At 36.1% G+C, this 19,462-nt stretch overlaps 2 protein-coding genes across 4 annotated transcripts; one reads left to right on the top strand and one right to left on the bottom strand.

The window, feature by feature from the left end:
• Positions 1–77: 77 nt before the first annotated feature.
• LOC104597692 (uncharacterized) lies at positions 78–7,153 on the bottom strand. Its single transcript, XM_010259396.3, has 7 exons — positions 6,469–7,153; positions 2,860–2,914; positions 2,428–2,502; positions 2,159–2,250; positions 1,622–1,703; positions 852–935; positions 78–467 (listed from the first exon to the last, which is right to left on the bottom strand). The coding sequence occupies exons 1-7, from the start codon at positions 6,804–6,806 to the stop codon at positions 342–344; spliced, it is 852 nt and encodes a 283-aa protein (XP_010257698.1). The 5' UTR covers positions 6,807–7,153; the 3' UTR covers positions 78–341.
• A 3,358-nt stretch (positions 7,154–10,511) lies between these two features.
• LOC104597693 (2-oxoisovalerate dehydrogenase subunit beta 1, mitochondrial-like) lies at positions 10,512–17,601 on the top strand. 3 transcript variants are annotated; one of them, XR_016078651.1, is made up of 14 exons: positions 10,512–10,827; positions 11,940–12,051; positions 12,269–12,304; positions 12,414–12,473; positions 12,547–12,604; positions 12,683–12,780; positions 13,024–13,113; positions 15,125–15,193; positions 15,523–15,609; positions 15,723–15,818; positions 15,900–15,977; positions 16,939–16,984; positions 17,144–17,230; positions 17,310–17,601. XR_016078651.1 is itself a non-coding variant. In XM_010259397.3 (13 exons), the coding sequence occupies exons 1-13, from the start codon at positions 10,658–10,660 to the stop codon at positions 17,343–17,345; spliced, it is 1,077 nt and encodes a 358-aa protein (XP_010257699.1). In that variant the 5' UTR covers positions 10,512–10,657; the 3' UTR covers positions 17,346–17,601. The 3 variants fall into 3 exon arrangements, 1 of the variants encoding a protein (XP_010257699.1); XR_016078652.1 differs by lacking the exon at positions 16,939–16,984 and having other exon boundaries at positions 15,905–15,977; XM_010259397.3 differs by lacking the exon at positions 16,939–16,984.
• The last annotated feature ends 1,861 nt before the right edge of the window (positions 17,602–19,462 follow it).

Genomic DNA, 19,462 nt, shown 5'->3' with positions numbered 1-19,462 from the left:
ATTACTCATTAAAGGGCCCTCGGATCTGTAGTATGAAGCTAAAATTCATAAACATCGATTTGGGTTGAGACTTGAGATAAACAATGCATGCATTATTTCATTAATATACATTAGGATTTGAGTTGCTATACATGAACTTTGTATACAATTATTTTTGGTAATAAACTTTGTAGACATTAGGGAACCAGAAATTTGCCAAGAGAAGTTTTAGTAAGATTTGCAACAGAATACATGACAACTTTTCAAGGCACCTTAGTGAGAAAGATTCATGATGGTGACCACAATATTACTATATACAGATTGTATGAATGTAATGTGGTGTGTTGGAATTATGAGTTGTGTCATGGCTCTGAAGATGGCTTTGCTAGGTACTGGTGCCACTCCTCAGGGGTCCCCTTTTTCATCCTCAACATCTTTATAGCTGCTGTTGTCAGCGGTATGGTAAGTATGTCATACTCTTTTGGGGCCTGCAAAATTAACAACTACTCAATATTTGCCTCTTTTGAAGTTCCATCCAATGTTGTCAGACTCTGCCCCTTCACAAACTGGGTTATGGCTCAAATGCACATTCAATCGTAGCTTAATGGGCATGCTATTGCTTGTAAATAGAATGTCATAGGAGTTTTTTCACCAATTGGGGTTATTAAAATCAGGACGTTTTCAACAGTTTGTCCTTATCATTAGTGGGTCACTCAGATAAAATCTGGCATTCTAAAAAGTAAAAATCGGAAAGCTCACTGGTTCAGTTGGGGTTATAACGGTCTTGCTGTCTAGTCAGTTAGAGCCTGACAAATTCGGTTCTATCTATAGTAATTAAAGAAATAGCATAAATAGGGACAAGTATCAGAGACCTTTGGAACCTTGACAAGCTTCATATTTGCTTCTTCTAAAGTCTTCTGACCTTTTCTTGAATTGCATTTTGCACAAGCTGTAACCTGGAATCAGGAGAGTTTGCATTCTTATGGTATAAAGATTAAAGAGAGCATTCGGGAGGGCAATCATTCATATGCAAAGCTGAAAATATCAAGAATATGACATGCATGAGCATCTGGTAGCTTACGTGATGCATGTTTTAAGTGCAGGACTGTGCATTTTTGGCCATATATAACCACTTGATTTTGTATTCATCAGTTACTCCAAGTTGATAGCTGATACTAATAAGTGGTTAAATAATAAACTACAGACTAAGAAATCCTTACCAAAGGAGTTAAACTCTCCAGGAACTCTCTAATCTGAACTAAACATGTAAGTCCTTGACTATGTTTTTGATAAAATTTTAATTTTATTGAGTGCTCTCAACAATGCCTTGTTCCCATCTTTTAGAGTCATCCAATCGAGTACTTTACAAGCAACAAACATAATTAAAGCGCAAGGAATTGTACAGCCTCAGCTGTGACTTGTGAAGCACATGGCAAGTCACGTGACTAAATGAACTAAGGTGCCACTCAAAAATAAAAAAATAAAAAAGTAAAAAGTAAAAGAAAACCTTAATATATAACAATATACAAATCTAAATTCTGAAAGAAATAAAATCATGTTAATTCAATTGGCAATAAAACATCTCCCCACTATATCATTCTCATATAATGTTAAATAAATAACATCTTCTGGATGCTCTTACCAGATTTTCCCACTTCCACTCTCCACCTTTAGAAACTGGCAGAACATGATCAATTGTCAAGTTCTCACGTGAAGAACAATACCTGTTGACAAAAGAGACAAATACTTCCAATTATGTATATTACTACATGTAACTGAGAAAATCGGTTCACTCTTTCAGAGATAATAAATTTGAAAACTATAGGAGAGATCAGCTAGGCCAATATTTCAAAGCAAAAGCCTCATACTATATAGACATTCTTAATTTGGGCAATCCATAAAAAATAGAACCCCCAGATATTCTAGTTTCAAGAGAAATGGATTCAAATTCCTTTAAAATTCTCTTACCAGGGTAAAATCCTTTAAAATTTTGGTTATAGGAAACAAACCACGACAAATCCACCCACAATCTCAAAGACTGCTTAAATTTTTTGCAACACAACTAGGATTGGTAAAAGAAAAGATCGAAGTCATGTTTCAGTGGTTTGGAACCCATTTAGGGGATGCATCAGTTAAGTGTAACTAGAAGAAAATTTTACATATTTCATTGACTACTTACTGACAAGTGAACATATCCCGGAAAAATATATTTTTACGGCTAAGGTGTTGTTTAATTCTTCTTCTCTTGACAACCTGCAATAAATGTGGAACCTGGGAGTAGGAAAAATCATAATCAGTTAAGTGAACTAAACCTAATTTGGAGGAAATAATAAACATACAAATTTGTCAGGAAAAAATAAATGAAATAGTTAGAGATCATTAGTAAGTAGAATTCCAAGTAGACAAATAAAATAATTCAATATCTTTTAGCATACTCTAATTACATACCCTTAACACAGCTGGTATGTAGAAGGATCCACTGGGAGAATTTACTGTCTGATCATAATATTCTAAGACATCAGCCTGAATGAGGAAAAAAAAAGTCAAGATCTCGCTTTACCAAAAAAAATGTCAAGGTCTAAAAATTCACAATATAGAAATAGATGGATTTATCTTCCAACAAGGAAATGACCAAAATAGATATACATTCATTGAATAACTATTGTCTCATAAATATCATAATCACAAGGTTTTAGAAGGCTGTTCTTGAAATCTGGCCTAGAAGTACCTTACGTTTCCCATTCATTGAATAACTAAATTGTCTCATAAATCTTGTTACAAGAAAACAAGTCAAAAAATACGTAAGTTACTGCAGAAACTACTGGATCTAAGGAATCTTATCACGAAGTCCATGAATAAACAAATAACAAGTAGTCTAACCTTCTCCATAAACTCCAAACAAATAGCACGCCTCCAGCAAACAACATTGATAGGCCTAGTACAGAATGATCAAAATCAGAAAAAAGCATGCAACTTCATTACTCATTCTTAATTAAGCTAGGAATAATTTTCCACAGTGACAAAAATGAAAAATCAACTAATTTGTTTGGATTATCATGGATATTTATATCCCAGTAAAGACAACCTCAGGAAAATAAGTTTTCTGTTTAGGAAACAAGTCCAACCTAGAAAAAAAGGGTATTTTTCCTTGTTTTTTATTCGCAACATAGGAAGATTTATCAAAAGAAGGAGAAAAAGGTGAAAGAACAATATAGAAAGGAAAAGTGGAAAGCAACAAACAGAATTTCAACAAAAAAATCCATATTCTGCAAATCTTTATTACAATATGAACTATAAAGTAACTATATTTGTGTTGGCATCCTGTTAAGCAAGAAATCTTAAAAACATTGAACCTAGACCATCAGAAAACTTTTAAGAATGATTGGGAAACCACCGGAGATGATCAAAGCCACTTCAAACTTTCAAGGATCCAATTTGAAGCATGAATGAAAGCCAGTCCCCAAAAGATACACAGTGGAACAATGCAAGCATTGTCCATTCACATCTAAGGATAGTTACATAGTTATCTAATTTGATTCAGTTCTCAAGCAACCAAAGCATAAAAGTGCATATATTCATTGAAAATGTTGTTTTAATAAAATATTAGGAATAACTCTAACACAAGAACTACATCAGCAAAAATAAATAAATAAATAAAAAAGATCTAAAACAGCACAAAATGCATCAAACAATCGACTATCAATTGAACATATGAAAAATCTCTATTTTATGGATATCAAGCTCTGCTAACCCTACTATCAATCTTGTATTGTGTAAAAGACCAGGCCACACTGTATAATCCCCATTTTCCATTCTCTTCACCATTCAAGTTCTCCAAATTTTCAAAACCCAAACCAGTGGATACCTCATATCAGGCACCTTCTGACATTTCTGAACCTTCCCTGCCAGCAACTCTTGAGCTGTGACCATAGTAATTTATATGTATATTCATGTTTTTTTTTTAAAGAAAGCATCCTGAATCACAATTTTTTTTTTCAAATATATGCATAATATGTGTATTCTAATAATGCATACTTTTAATATATTATACACATATTTACATATATAAGATATGCCAAATTTTTTACTTCAAACTGTTAAAATGAAAATGTAGTAAACATGAACATGTATATGACCGATCTTTTACTGTATTATGTTTATTTGACCAAATTTTTTGCTGTATTTTTTGTTCTTGGTCCCAAATTGTACACAAGTTTATCCCATATTACTTATACGAGACAATAATTACTAACTATAGCTGTGACATCTTTGGTCTTTTCATCAGTTTACTAATTTGGCACTTATACCTTCCCTTTGAATTATCAATGATGAGGAATGACAATATAGAAATGCAAGGCCAATATAAGTGAATGCAGTTGCTTGTAATAATTCTCCATGGAATCGGGGTAAAAAGGAGAAGTTACTGCATAAAATAAAAGAGTTAAGAAATTTAACAAAGAGGTTTAGAGACAAAATGAAAGTGGAATTTAATAGATAAGAACATCAAGGTACATGGTGAGTTTCTCTAAACAAGTTTTGAATTTGCATTTAAGTTTTAACAAATTATAAAGTTTCTCGATAATGAATATGATTGTTGTTTTGACAATCAGGATTTATTTAAAAAGAATTTAAACTGTAGATCCCTTGAAATTACGAATCATAAAAAACAAGATATAAATCTTATGGTATATGAAAAACTAAACTAATTATATATCTGAATAATCATAATGACAATTAATGAAGTATCTTAATGAGGACTTTTATAACAAAATCTGGAGTTCATTAGGAAGTTCAACCTCCATGATCCAAAGGAAGCAGGCTTTCGCACTGGTAACTTGGAAACAATTCTCAATTTTCCCTTCACCTAATAATTTATGTAACTATGCTCCTAAATCATATTGATCAAATATAACTTGAAAAGAATCTCCAACCTGTTAGAGAAACAAATGTGGGACCAAAGGTGAGCGGGAAGGCTGGTCATAGGGCAAAGAGCTAAAAATATTGTGTTCTTGGCAAGCGGATTAGCAGTGAAAACTTAATCTCTTGGGCTGTGTTTGGTTTGAAAGAAAAGGTGATGATGGGGCCGTAAATCAAGCACAGGTTGAACTTCCATGTGGACTGCTGGCGTGCAGACAATTGTCCGAATCGAAGACCGTGGCGTGTCCCGAACTTGGACAATCTAAAGAACACATGACATGCCTTTGCCCTGAAGGCTAACATTGGTGCATGCCACAGCCCTTAGACGAAGTGGGGACACGTGGTGAATGCCAGAAGAAGCCCGCGACTTTACCAAGATTGATACCAACATCTCCAAGCTCCTCATCCCTTCTCTTGCGTAGAACGTACAACATACGCTCTTAAAACCTCAGTTGAAGACAACCTCGGGACCTGACACATGTCCCACAAACGAGGTGAAATTCTCTACACACTTTTGCACTCTATGCTCTCTAGCTCCCCTGCCTTTTAAGCTCCTAAGATCGCTCGGCTACGACCAGCTTGTCTCAACTAGCTTGGCCTAGACAACCTCTTTATTCTATTCATTAACTTGAGCGTTGGAGTGCTTCTCCTCAAGGAACCACCCCAAGGCCTCTGACCTTCTATGTACACAAGTAGTCAAATCCAGAACAGCTTGTCCATCTCATCAGAACATTTTCTGCTGCTCAGACATCTCATCAGGACATTATCTATATGTGCAAGGTTTGTATAGGTTTCCCTACCTTTTATTTCATACCAAAGACAGACGTAGTGCAAGCAATGTAAAGAGCATTCCAACACCCCCCTCCAATCCAACAATCCATCCCTAGGAAAATAATGGGCAGGAAAAGAAGCATTGTTAAACAAGTATACCTCTTTTTAACTTGATCCATCTAATTTTCCTCTACCTCCAAATCTAAACTAGCTCCATGAGCTCATCAAATTCCTCCTCACTCATACTCTTAAACAAGTATACCTCTTTTTAACTTGATCCATCTTTCCATTGGCCATAACTCCCATATAGGATTCTAAACCAACCTTCAAGGATATTCTCCTACCAATATTTGCCACAATAGAAACCAGACTTTATCCCATGACGGCATCTCCCCCTCCCAAAAGGATCCTCCATAAAGAAAACATTTAAGTCTAATCTAAAAGGAAAATGATCGGACCACAGTACTGCTCTAAAGGTCAGCACAAGATAAACAGAACGAGTAGGAACCGAAGCTTTAGCCTGGTGGCTGGCTTACAATGGACAGGTGATCGTTTAATTGGCTCACGCTGATCCACAAATTATGCTCTTAAAAGATGAACGACGAACCTTTCAGAGCTGGTATCAACTGAACGGAGTAACCCAGCTGATCGCTAAATAATAAGTAACAAATACAATAATACAAACATTAAAAAAACAACTTCAATAACTAAATAAGAACAGAATCACAAACAAATCAAATAGCTTACAAAAAGCTAGCACCTCTCAAAAAAAAAAGAGAAATGGAAGTAAGGAATACTAACCTGTAAGAGATGTCCAAAACCAAACCTCTGAAACAAGACAATTCATCATTCTCAAACTGATCATCTTCATCAAAACCCAGGTCAACTTCGCCACCATCATCAGCGACCAAGCGTTCCTCTGTACTGAAGCCGCTGGGTTTCTTTCCCAGTGAACTGAAAACTCGGCTAGACCGATAGGATCTGGTATTGTTGTTGTGGGGTTGAATAGGACGGGCATCCACGAATCTGATCCTGCCAGCCCCTTTATAATGAAATGGGTCATTGGAATCGAACCGAAAAGAGACTCCCTTACCATTGAAGAACAGCTTTAGACCTCCCTGAGCAGTGAACTGCGCCATGAATGCGAGACTGCAGGTCCTCTTGCTGGTGGACGAATAAAGCTGTGGTAGTGAGGAGTTGGTGTGGGGAGAGAAAGAAAAGTAGAGGAGAGGCTGGGATGTTGTTTTACTTTCTTGTAACTGTCATTATGATTTATGAAGTCCATTACCATTTGCATTTGTGACGGTTGAAGGAGAAGGAGAGAAGCAAAATTTTCTATTTCCTTCACGGCAGGGATGGCAGCCACACGTTCTGACTTCTGAGCTTCTAATTTTTATGCCACTCGAATATCAAATATCTTTTCAATTTTTTCCTTCCCTGGGTCTGGGTTTGGATGGGAAGGAAAATTTGAAAACATTTTTCGTTTCTCAGGGTACAAAGTTCGAATCCAAGATCAAACTTGGACGCAATTCTTTATGTTTTGAGTCCAGTTCGGAATATACTTTTGGTATCATAGTTGAACCCCCACACCGGATTATCTAGTGGGAGTGATCTTACTTTGTCGGATTAGAATATATTTTTGTTGGATTTTAAGAGTCAGATAATAGGATCCGGTTGTAGAATCGGATCGAATTCAAATATTCAATCCAATTTGACATGTTGTTTATTTATTTATATATAAATATATTTATATTACATTTTTATATTATTTTATGTTATTCATTTTTTATAAAAAACAAATGCGCATATATAATGAAAATAGTTGAAGAAAATACTTGTATTTTCTATTTATATAAACTGTTATATTTTTTTATCTAATTTTCAAAAGTTAAAATCTGATTGAATCATATTCAGATATCTAACATTATTAACAAATTCAAATTTGTGAGATTCACTCGTATCTTTGTTTTGTTTGTACTATCGGATAAGATTATCCGATCCATTTACGACTCTAATTAATTTGTTATGATCATTTGATTCTATATTTCTATTTTCTATTGCTTCCTAATCCTTGGGGTAAACCTTGTAATATGTAGAGGGTAAATTCTGCTCCCTAATCCTTGGGTAGACGGTAGACCTTGATGTAGTAGAGGGTAAATTCTAAACTTCAAAATATGTCATTAGTATCCGAATTCCCAAAAGTTGTCAATTTAGTACCACGGACCCATATAATGTTATATGCAAGGTTCAAAGTATCGATATTGTATCTTTTGAAAACAATACAGTCCGAAACACCTGGTCCCTCAATTTTTTTAATAATAAAAAACAGGTTATAAGCTTTCCAAAAAATCAAACTTAAAAAAAAAAAAGAGTTCTGGCCGTTTTTAAGTGTCAATACGATACGGCCGAAACTCGTATCGTATCGATACTTTGAACCTTAGTTATATGTGACTTGCAACATTTTAAAATTCCAAAATTATCCTTTTAAAGAAGACACTATTCATGGTCTTCTTCATTGAGACTAAGCAAAGTAAAGTTAAATTTGGATTGTGTCATGTGTGTGTTAAGCAACCAACATTATGTTTCAAGGGCATTTTACAATGGATTCTTGAAATTTCAACTAGGCAAATTTACTTGAGTAAGTTCTCTCGTCTTTAGTGTTAAGCAACCAACGTTATTGTTTTGAGAGTGTTTCTCACGTTCTTTGGCATATAGGTTTTGATCTGTGAGAGCCTGGGAGGAACTGCTGTTTGGTTTTATTTTGAATATTAGAAGAATAATGAATGGCAAAATTGACTATAAAAGAGTAATTTTGGAATTAAAAAAAAAAATTATATCACTCACATAACATCACATGGGAACGAATTGTAATGGCATGCTAACAATAGAGGAAGATTTTGTCCATTGTCAAAAATGTTAGGGGTACTTGAAATAATTTCTTAAACAGTAGGGTAGGTTTGTATCCACTTCATAAGGATAGTTTAAGTATTTAACCCAATAAAAAATAGGGAAAATTCCTGATCAGTATCCTGTACTTTGGCTCGAGTGACAATTTAGTCCTTGAACTTTAAAATGCAACAATCTAATGCCCGAACTTTTCAAATGCGACAATCTAATACCTGCTATTAACCAACCATTAAGTAGCATATGAAAAGACATGAATGCCCTTCATGTCATCTAATTTTATTTATCAACCGTTTGCTAAAATCATAACTCCGACGTATGAGTAACACCACGACAACCACTCCGCCAACTGGTGAACCAACTGGCACATGCTTGTTGAAACCTTTGGCTTCGTGTCATGGGCATTCACCACCCTCAACACCTTCACCCCAACCTCTCCACCTGCACCTTGAAGCTCACATTCCCAACTCTCTATCCCGAGAATGAGAAAACCACCACCAGAAACCGTTTGGCCGACCTCCATCACGTTTACGCTTGTCTCTTCTATGTCACAAGCACTCGACAGTCAACATCGCTAGCGTGCTACCCAGGTTGTGGCCAGTCATGTTTATGCTCAGCACTTCATCTCGGTATTGATGCATCGACTGCTTTGACTTTGCTCAAGATCTGCTCCTGAGCCGAGTACTAGCAAAACCGACACAGAATTGTTATTGTATCATATATCGAGATACCGCTTGGTAGAATTGTCTGGACTGAAGAAGCCTAAGGCCAAGGCATCTTCTGCCAATACTAAAATCTGATTCTCGCTTATCATATCCCCTGATTTAATCTGATGCAAGCTAGCAAAATCGACGACGAAAAGGAAATAATGATAGAACAAAGCACCCCATGAACAGTTCTTTTGATATTGAGATCTTATTTGTTCTATAGTTCTCTATTTTTTATTTTTCCATTTGGCCTGCCAAAATAGGGGTAATCTACAATTGTTATTGATTGAGGGAGCAAGGTCTGAGTTTGAGAATAGAGAAGAGAACATGAGGGCCTTAGAATTTTTGTCCTAATGAAGAAGAAGACAACCTCGTGTTTTGGGTTTGCCTTGTAGATCCAAAGCCACAATCACAAGAAGACTTTATCTTCCCATTAATGGTTGGAGTTTTCTAAACAACAAATACAAGTTAATTCAAACAACAAATGTAGAATAGCACAAAAAACCAAATACTCAACTCAATAGATACAAATCTCGTAGGAGAAAGATATCAGCTTGGGTTTCCGATCTCTTCCTTTGCCTTCAATCTCGCCAATTTGTTCGTATTTAGGCCCGTGATAACAATGTGAATTCAATTCATCAAACAAGGGCATTTTCATCATCTGGACTATTAAGAGTTAGGGCTCTCTTTCATCTTTTTGATATTTTCAAAAGTTTTAAATTACAAATTAAGTCATGGTTTAATGTTTGAATATTGATTTGTCACATTTTAAAGTTTAAATACCAAATTATCACTCAACCAAAATACAAGGTACTTACTCATCACGAATTTTTCCTAAGAACAAAGTACAAAAATAAAACTGCACTAACAGGAAATAATTTACGCTTTTCTGATTCATTCTTTTCGTGATTCTGTTCTACGCAAATAAAATTGCATTCCAGACAAACTGAGCCTATACCATAAATGGTGAAGCAATCTCTATCTCAGTCTCAGTCTAATGTATTAATAATCCGTGCAAACACCTCAATCTCATCCACTCCGATCCAATCAGATACACATCTATCCACAATCCACATGATAATTAACATGTTTTTTTTTTTCAGAAAAATCGTTTTGACTATTGTATTTTTTATTTAAGAGTAGACTCGTATGATTTTGAATGAGATATAGTTTAGAGTTAGGCACAAGGTTTGAATTTTAATTTTTGTCTATTTATTTAGATTTATTGGTGATAAAGAAAACACAAAGCCATATTATAACTGTAATTCCAGACGGGGGTCTCGTATCTGTTATCTGTTGTCGTTACCTCTTCTTTGGAAAGTGGAATCCTCAAATAAGGATCGCCTTCTCCTTACTTAACAGAGTTTCTCTATTTTTTCATGGCGACCTGTTTGAAGAGATTACGAAGATTTGCTTCGATTGGTAGGAAGGGCCAGGAATACTCAACCACCTGTGATGAACCACCCAAGCTCCAAAAAAGCGGGAAAACTGTCAATCTCTTTACTGCAATCAACCAAGCGCTTCGCATCGCGCTAGAAACCGATCCTCGGTACGCTAATCACTAACCCATGTTCCCAAAATAACCCACATCGTGTTTTCTTCACTACCCAAGTTTCCCTAGTTTTAATGGCTTTCTGTGCACTGTGCTCTTGCTGTTTTAGAATTTTGATGAGTTATAAATGTTATCTTCTGTAATTCTCAAACACCACGTAACCTCCAAAAATAGGTCATGGAGATGGACTGCTGGGCTTTAACAGGTTTCATTGATGATTTCTGTTTTCTTGACTCCCTACCCCCGCCCGCCCCTTTTCCCGTTAACTACCTGCTTATACTCTGTAGTTCAGACAAGACAGGCTAAAGCCATGTTTCTAAGACGAAGCCAATTTCTACTCTCTTCGGTTGATGCATGAGATTTTATACTTCAGTTCTTCTTCTTTTGATTGCTTTCTGGCTGACTTATTATATTGTCTTGAACACTATGAATTGTCTAGAACAATATGAACTTCAAAGAAAGATCAGTTTGATCTTATCATCCAAGGAAGACCGGATGTAACAGTATGTAATTCACCCTCGTAGTTCATTGATGGGAATTTCCGAGAAGGGAATCGAATTTGGGCTATATTGAGCAGGCCAAACACCTGCAAAGTGAAAACGGTACACAGTGGTTGTTTGAGGAGATCAACAAACAACCTAGTCGTATGATTGTATCTCCTTTGCTTGACTATTTCCAAAATAGTGCAACAAATCCAGCTCATTATATTAACCTAGTGGATCAAGTTGAACTGTGGAGGAACTTGTAAACAGAAACCATGAATTGCATGCCACATGTAACTTGTAAACAGTAACTGTAACATATAACTCGGTAGAGATTGGTGTGAAATATGAGGTGTACATATTATGTCATTTATCAAGAACAAGATAGATCCTTTAGTTCTTCCTTTTTCATTAACTGTATGAAGAAATTATTTTCTCATTTTTAAGTATGATAAGTATAATAGTATATAAGTTATTATTTGTTTTCTTCTTGAATTCATTCATTGAAATAGCCAAGATAAATTAGTCATCAGCAATACTTTGCTATCCAAATACTCTTTAACGGAAGCTTTCTGAAAATTTAAAACCATTCTTCCTCCTTAAATGATTACTTTTTTTTATTCATAGTGCTTATGTATTTGGAGAGGACGTTAGCTTTGGTGGGGTCTTTCGTTGCACGACAGGACTGGTTGAGCAATTTGGTAGAAATAGGGTCTTTAACACTCCCCTTTGTGAACAGGTAACTTGTTTTGCATTGTTTACCTTTGTTTGGTGAACTTAAAAAAAAAAAAAAAAACATTTTACCTGATCCTCTTGGCTCTATATATTTATAGATTGCTGTGGTTCTAGCACATGCACTTACTAATTCCAAGTTTATAATATATACCCATGCTTTCCTTATGCTGTTTTTATATTTTAGTAATTTGCTTTTCAAGTTAACTTCTCGTTGCATGCAGGGCATTGTTGGATTTGGTATTGGACTTGCAGCAATGGTAAATTTTTTTAATATGCTTAATTTGCTCCTTTTTTATTTTTCAATTAATTTAGATTTGGTTCTTACCCTGCTGGTTCCAATCTTTGCGGTTTGGTTTAATGTGCTAGGGGAATCGAGCTATTGCTGAGATACAGTTTGCTGATTATATTTATCCTGCTTTTGATCAGGCATGTTACCTCATCTATATTTTTTTTAATTACCAAACATTGATATCTTGTTGACACACAGTTCCCCCTGTAGCTTGTCAATGAAGCAGCCAAATTTAGATACCGGAGTGGGAACCAATTCAATTGTGGAGGTACAAAATTTTCGAGGTTACAGTAACACTTTTTTCTCTTTTGAAATCCAACCTTTAGATTGCATGTGATGTTCACAGGTTTAACGATAAGATCTCCTTATGGAGCTGTGGGCCATGGCGGGCATTATCACTCACAATCTCCAGAGGCTTTCTTCTGTCATGTTCCTGGTCTTAAAGTGAGTTTTCTTTCTGTTAAACAACTAGTTCCCTTATTCTTCTTTTACCAGCAGCAAACATGGTCAGGCTGAAATAATTTTCCATAAAAAGATGTGGCCTTGTCATATTGGTGATTCAAATGGATCTATGAGCTCTCATAATTGTTATGTGAATATATTTCAACTCTTCTTCTCTTGATCTGTGCACTGACAGTGTAAAATCAATTTATGGTTCTGAAGCTCTTAAAATGTTTCTTGTAATAGGTGGTAATCCCTCGAAGCCCAAATCAAGCAAAGGGGTTGTTGTTGGCAAGCATACGGGATCCAAATCCTGTTATCTTTTTTGAGCCTAAGGTATTGGGCACCCTTATCATAAAATAGTATTGATCAATGATACGATAGTTCCAGGATCAGAAGTTCCTTTTTGTATCCCCAAAATTTGAACTTTTTGTTAACCACACGCTAAAATTGTCTTAGTCAATATCAATTTTTGAAGGGAAAGATGCTCACAAGAAATCTATGATCCATCTTGTCCATTGACTGAGAAGGATTATACTGTGCTTGGTTCTAAGTGCTGACGAATAAAACACATAAAAGAAAAGAGGAAATGCAACAGAGAGAAATCTGGGAAATAGAAATTCAAGTAGGTGTCAGGAAGTTGCATTACCATATAGAAAGCCCTGAATTTAAGCATTTAGTTTACCATTCAGCCATAACAATTTCATTTTTTCTTTCTCCCTTTTTGATTGTTTACAAACATGAAAAAGAGCTTTGTTAATAGCAGATAACAAACAGAAATGATAAGTACATACATCAGTATCTCCAATAGGGAAATAAACAACATCCCTTTCCAGCCCAGCCAAACCACTAAAAACCCAGGGAAACCCTACTTTGGTAGGATTAAACCTTGTTACTATCACTCATAACTAGAGGATCAGCTTGCTTATTAGCCGATCTCCACATCCAACAGAATGAGATGTTTCATCCGTCTGCCAACACTAAAGTGCCATGGTTCAATCCCTCCAGCTCTCATCCAACCTACCATGACCTGTAATCCCCCTTCCATCCTGTTTTTCTATTCCATTCTGTTTAAAGCCATATCCATTGCTAAATTATTGGCACTTAAATCATTTTTTACTATTTCTACCCATGTATTTTTTGGTCTACCCCTAGCCCTTCTAGCCCCTTCAACCTGCAACAAATCACTTATTCTTACGAGTGCTATTGATGGTATTCTGTGCATGTGACCAAACCATGTGAGTCTACTTTCTCTCATTTTATCACCTATTAGATCTACTCCTAAGTTCCCACAGATGACTTCATTTTTAATCCTATCCTTTCTAGTTTTTCCACACATCCCTTGTAGCATACGCTTTAGCTCTTGGATGGTTTATCATAATCAACCGATCTAGATGAAGGAACAATCTGTGTGCTGAAGAGGAATCTATAAAAGTCCAATCCTACTGTGTCATCTACAGAAAAGTATCTAATCTTATCTCTTCTAGGAACCCAGTGAGCCACCATATAGCTCTGTGGTTTGTGAGCGTTTCAGAGAACTGTTCCACACCAGTAAATACTCCGCATTTCTTTCTTTTCATGTTGTCTGTAGCACTTGTGCTCTCAAATATCTCCATGTGATAATCCTCCTGATAGTCAGGGTGGGAGACAGAATAGCACTGCAAGAGGTCTAGATCAGGTATGGGGCAAATGCATTCCCAACCATAAAATTTGGTCCTCCAGAGTCCAGCCCAATGCCTGGTATCGTGTAGATAATAGTGCACACATAATATATACACAGGGATATAACACATATGGTATATTGGCCAGGCTTTGGGTTCGGTTGAGCCAGGCTAGAGTGCTCAAGCCAAGATGAACCTGAGTTGGTTTCTGACTTTCCAAGGCTCAAAATTCCAAGCCCATGCAAAAGCTTCATTGGGCTTTGGTGTGTGCCCCTAGTCCCTAACACAAACTCCTCCCACAAACCGAATCCTGTCTTCTGATATCCACCTTCAGCAAATAATGAAAATAATTATTTCAAAATCATAGAAACTTTTTTTTTTTTTTGTGGTGGAAAAAATCATAGAAACAAACATACAAAAGATTAAAAGGCAGTGGATGAAGTCACTGCAGTCCTGCACTAAAGCATATTTGATGTCGTAAATGTTAATTTGTCAATATCACAATTGTGGTGCTTTGGCTGTGCCTTAGATGTCCTTTCATTATCTGGGACTGGTGAAGTATCCCAAAGTGTATTGTCAAATTTTGAAATGTTAGATAACATCTTAATCTTAATTCGTGTACCTTATCTTCATTGACGATTTCTGCAATTTACAGTTTCATTGACTAATACACTAATCATTTTCAGTGGCTCTACCGCCTGGCAGTAGAAGAGGTTCCCGAGCATGATTACATGTTACCTCTTTCCCAAGCAGAGGTATGCAATTCTCTTGTATCATTGCAATTGTATTATCAAGTAATATAGTGATAGGATGGATCTTTCATTAACATTATGTCATATTATTAGAGGCAATATCTTTGGTACCAAGAATGAATATCTCAAAAAGATGTTAACAAAGATCAGTCAATGTCTAGCAGATTAACTCACTATAAAAGGGTTAGGGAGGGATGCATTTATTTGTGGTTTAATTTTTGTTTCTACATTATTCCTTTGATAAAATCATTTGACCTTGCTACCAATCAAAAAGAGAAAAGCCATTTTTATAAGTAATCTAGATCATGAGAAACTGCACTTGTATCTACCAGGTGATTTGCCATGGAAATGACATAACACTTGTTGGTTGGGGTGCTCAGCTTTCAATCATGGAACAGGCCTGCATTGATGCAGAGAAGGTAGATGGTTTCTGACTGTGGTAACTGTAATATCAAATGTGCTTGCAGTGATTCCATTCTACATATTGTTGTCCCTAAGACACTGAATTTAATTTTCCATGTGATATTCTCAGGATGGAATTTCTTGTGAACTGATAGACCTAAAAACTTTAATACCTTGGGACAAAGAAACAGTAGAAGCCTCAGTCAGAAAGACAGGAAGACTTCTTGTGAGTACAGTCTCCTGCAAAATATATCTTGATTAAGTATGCACAATAATTGCTAAGCAGTTGACACATTCCTATTGATAGGTTAGTCATGAGGCCCCTGTGACTGGAGGGTTTGGTGCTGAAATTTCTGCATCTATTGCTGAACGCTGCTTCTTAAGGGTAATCAGTGGCATCTGAAACATTTAATTTTATCATTTCTTTTCTTCTAGACTCTGGAGTTCTCTTCAAAGGTTCAAAAAGATTAAATGAATTATATGTTATATGTCTTTTGGACCCATCTATGGTTCCAATGCTGGTTGAAAATGTTGATCGGTTTGTTGACATGCCCTACTGGTTAGACATACACTCTACAAATGTTGCATTTTAGGTCTATGATCAGACTAGCATATGTGTTCATCTTTGCTTTGTGCATCTTCAAAAGAATCAACAAAAGACACAAAAACCTGCAAAATGTCTAAAATCAATTGAGAACATGCCAAAAGTAGACTTGGTAGGAAACTATGGGTTTTGATAAAATCTCACACATCAGAAAATTCAAAGTAGAAACCCTACTACAATCAGGGTTCTAGACTAAAGAAAGTGTTGAAAAAGCTAGATGCCAAGTGTTTGACTCAAAGTAGAAACACTTGGCATGTAGTAGTAGAAACCCTACTACATGCCAAGTGTTTGACTCATGAATATGGACTCACAGACATGAGAAAGTGTTGAAAAGGCTAGTAGCGCTAAGAGCAGACCAAAAAGGACATGGGTCAAAGATGTTGCTTTTGTTACTATAGATGGGTCAAAGAAGTGCTCATTATTTAACTATAGATATGGCACAGAACAAATCACCAAAACAGGATTTATGTAGCCGACTATAGTTGGGATAAGGCTTAGATGATGATGAGACATGTCTGCAAAAAAGTATAAACCATTAACATAGTTCTTATTTGTTTGAATTCTAATATTTTATACCTACAAAAAGATGTTGCTTTTGTTACTAATAATTTGTATGGAAAATGGCATTTGTCTTCCACATTAGCTGTTCTATTATGTCAAATAAGCAGCAGTAGAGTCCCCTCAAGAGTCTGTAGAGGGTTGAATTCACAATGCTCTTCTGACAGATACGTTGTCCATATAGGAGAGTCCATGCAACATTTGCTTAAAATGCACCGGGATAAACAGAGGTAGAAACTTAAGAATCACAAGATGTTGGGTAGCATAACATGAGTTTCTGGAGATCCATACGCTGTCCAGAAGCTATTTCTTTGATTCTTCTTTGCAGATTGCAGTATATCTCCATTACAGTATAAAATGTTTTTTTTTTTTCTTCTCCTGGGGTGCAGCTAGAAGCTCCGGTCGCTAGAGTTTGTGGTCTTGACACTCCATTCCCGCTGGTTTTCGAACCCTTCTTTATGCCCACCAAAAACAAGGTTTGTTGATTTTAATCTTTTACATATACTTTATCTTTACTTTGAGGTGTTGTAATAACATTGCAATCTTTTACTGCAGATCTTGGACGCAATCAAAGCAACTGTGAATTATTAGAGGATAAGTTGTATTGTCGTCCCATTTAACTGCCATCTTCTTCATGCGAAGACATCTTCCAATGGAGAACATCCCTTTTCACCCCCATGAAAAAAGAAAGGATAAAAAGCCTTAATTATTGTATTTGAATTGTTATTCCACTTGTCTTTTTATGAAATATTTACTTTACATCATAGATCATGCCCACATTGTGTGAACAGATTGAGACAGATGGTGTTTGATTTCATTAGAAAACGGTGATGCAATGGTATAAAAATGATAATGTTCTTTGTTTAGTTCCATAGCTACCACGAATCCGGATCTGCTCCTTACACCAACCTCAGAGCATATACCAGTTGCACATCGGGAATATCTCCCATATTTGTATGTTATTATTCATGGGAGATGTTCTCAATACACAGTAGGATGTGGCTGTGGGGAGCATATCCCAATTCAGCTGCCACTTAAAAAGAATTTTCATAGGAAAAGTAGACTGCAGCTCACTGCAGAATTCTGAATTCCGCTGCCCACCTATAATAATTCATAATGTCAAATACCCCCACCCTATTCACCTGTGAATTGACATCAATTCCAAGCTAGCACGTACTCCAATTGTACGTTGGCCTAAGAATTCTGATGCTGGGCTTAACTGTCATTCTTCCAATTTTCATTGCCATGTCAGATAACTGTTGCTTGGAATGGTATAAAAAAAGAAAAGCATAGGAAAGAACCCTTTTTAATGTTTTCACGGACACACCTTCCCATGGTCGTTTTTTCAGCATTTTCCAAGGTAACGCCAACCAAACAAAGAGCATCATCACTCCAAAACTCAAAACCAATGTTTTAAAAAACAATCCAAAACAGGAACCGTTTTGGCCACTAGTTTCTGGGTTGATGGTTCAACCGTCCAATTTGAATGGATTTTGACAAAAAAATGAAAAATAATTAAAATTAAAAATGATCAAAAAACAATGTATGGGTCAAATGAGTAAACAGTTCAACCGCCCAGGTCAATGGGTCATTGATCGATTCAACAATTTTTGGCCAGGGACTAGGTTTAGGGTAAAATGGAATTGGTTGCCTGGACAATTCCCAGGCCGAATGGATCTAGGTCAACAGTGGTTCGAAAACCATTTTCAAAACGTCAATATGGTGCTGATATGTAACCACTTTTTAGGAAAATGGCATGTGTCTCAAACATCACCATGAAGTCCAACTTATAGAATATAGGCTCGGCATCCATGAAGGGATATGTTTCATCCAAGTTTCCAAATGCTTGTTCATGTACCTTGCCCAAGATTTGATTGTTAAGGTATAGCTTGGTAAAAAAAAATCAAGGTTTTTAAAATCGAACCAGACAGCGAACCGCTCAGGGGTCTAGTTTCCAGGTTGAACAATTCGATCATTTGAACTAAACAGACAGCCCGTTCTAACAAAAACATTTAAAAAAAAAACAAATAAAAACCGTTGGACAATTCAAACGATTCGATCGCCCGAGTCAGCGGTTTGGTGACCAAATCAACAGTATTTGGCCAAAATGACAGTTCTAGGGTAAAACGAAACCAGTCAGGTGACTGGTTCCTGGTTTTTCCGGTCTGACCATGAAAAAAATTATGAGAGGATTGCTGAGTCAAGCTGCAGGATGATTATTCAATTACCACTTTCTATTTTAACTTCGTTAATTAACTTAATACCATTAGATAAACGTTCTTTCTTCCCATTCTCTCGTGTGATCCATTTTTATCGATTTCTAGAAGAATAACAAGGACATTCAACCAAGTAGGTGCAAACCAATCTGAACCGCAAGGTCGAAATTTATATTGGTTATAGGGTTTTTTACATAAAAAATGAAGTTTGGTCATTTAACAAAATCAGATACATTTAAAAAAGGGTTAAAAAAAACAGTCAAAACAACGAGCGGGAGATGTTTTGCTTTTTTCTGAACTAAAATACCCCCAACTAAATTATTAGCCCGCAGACCTATATTCTTTCATATTATTCCTCCTCTCATTGTCCCTCAATTTCCCCTATCGAGCCAGAATCTTAGGCTTTTAGCAGTTAACCCCAATTTCATGGTTAATCTCAACGTTAATGGTTCGGACGTAAATAAAAAAAATTAATTTCATTTAGATTGGATT

Source organism: Nelumbo nucifera, chromosome 7 (genome assembly GCF_055504915.1).
Source record: "Nelumbo nucifera cultivar China Antique chromosome 7, China Antique-T2T, whole genome shotgun sequence".
Taxonomy (NCBI): Eukaryota; Viridiplantae; Streptophyta; class Magnoliopsida; order Proteales; family Nelumbonaceae; genus Nelumbo; species Nelumbo nucifera.
Note: the sequence above shows the minus strand (reverse complement) of the source record. Positions and strands in the feature narration are given on the sequence as shown.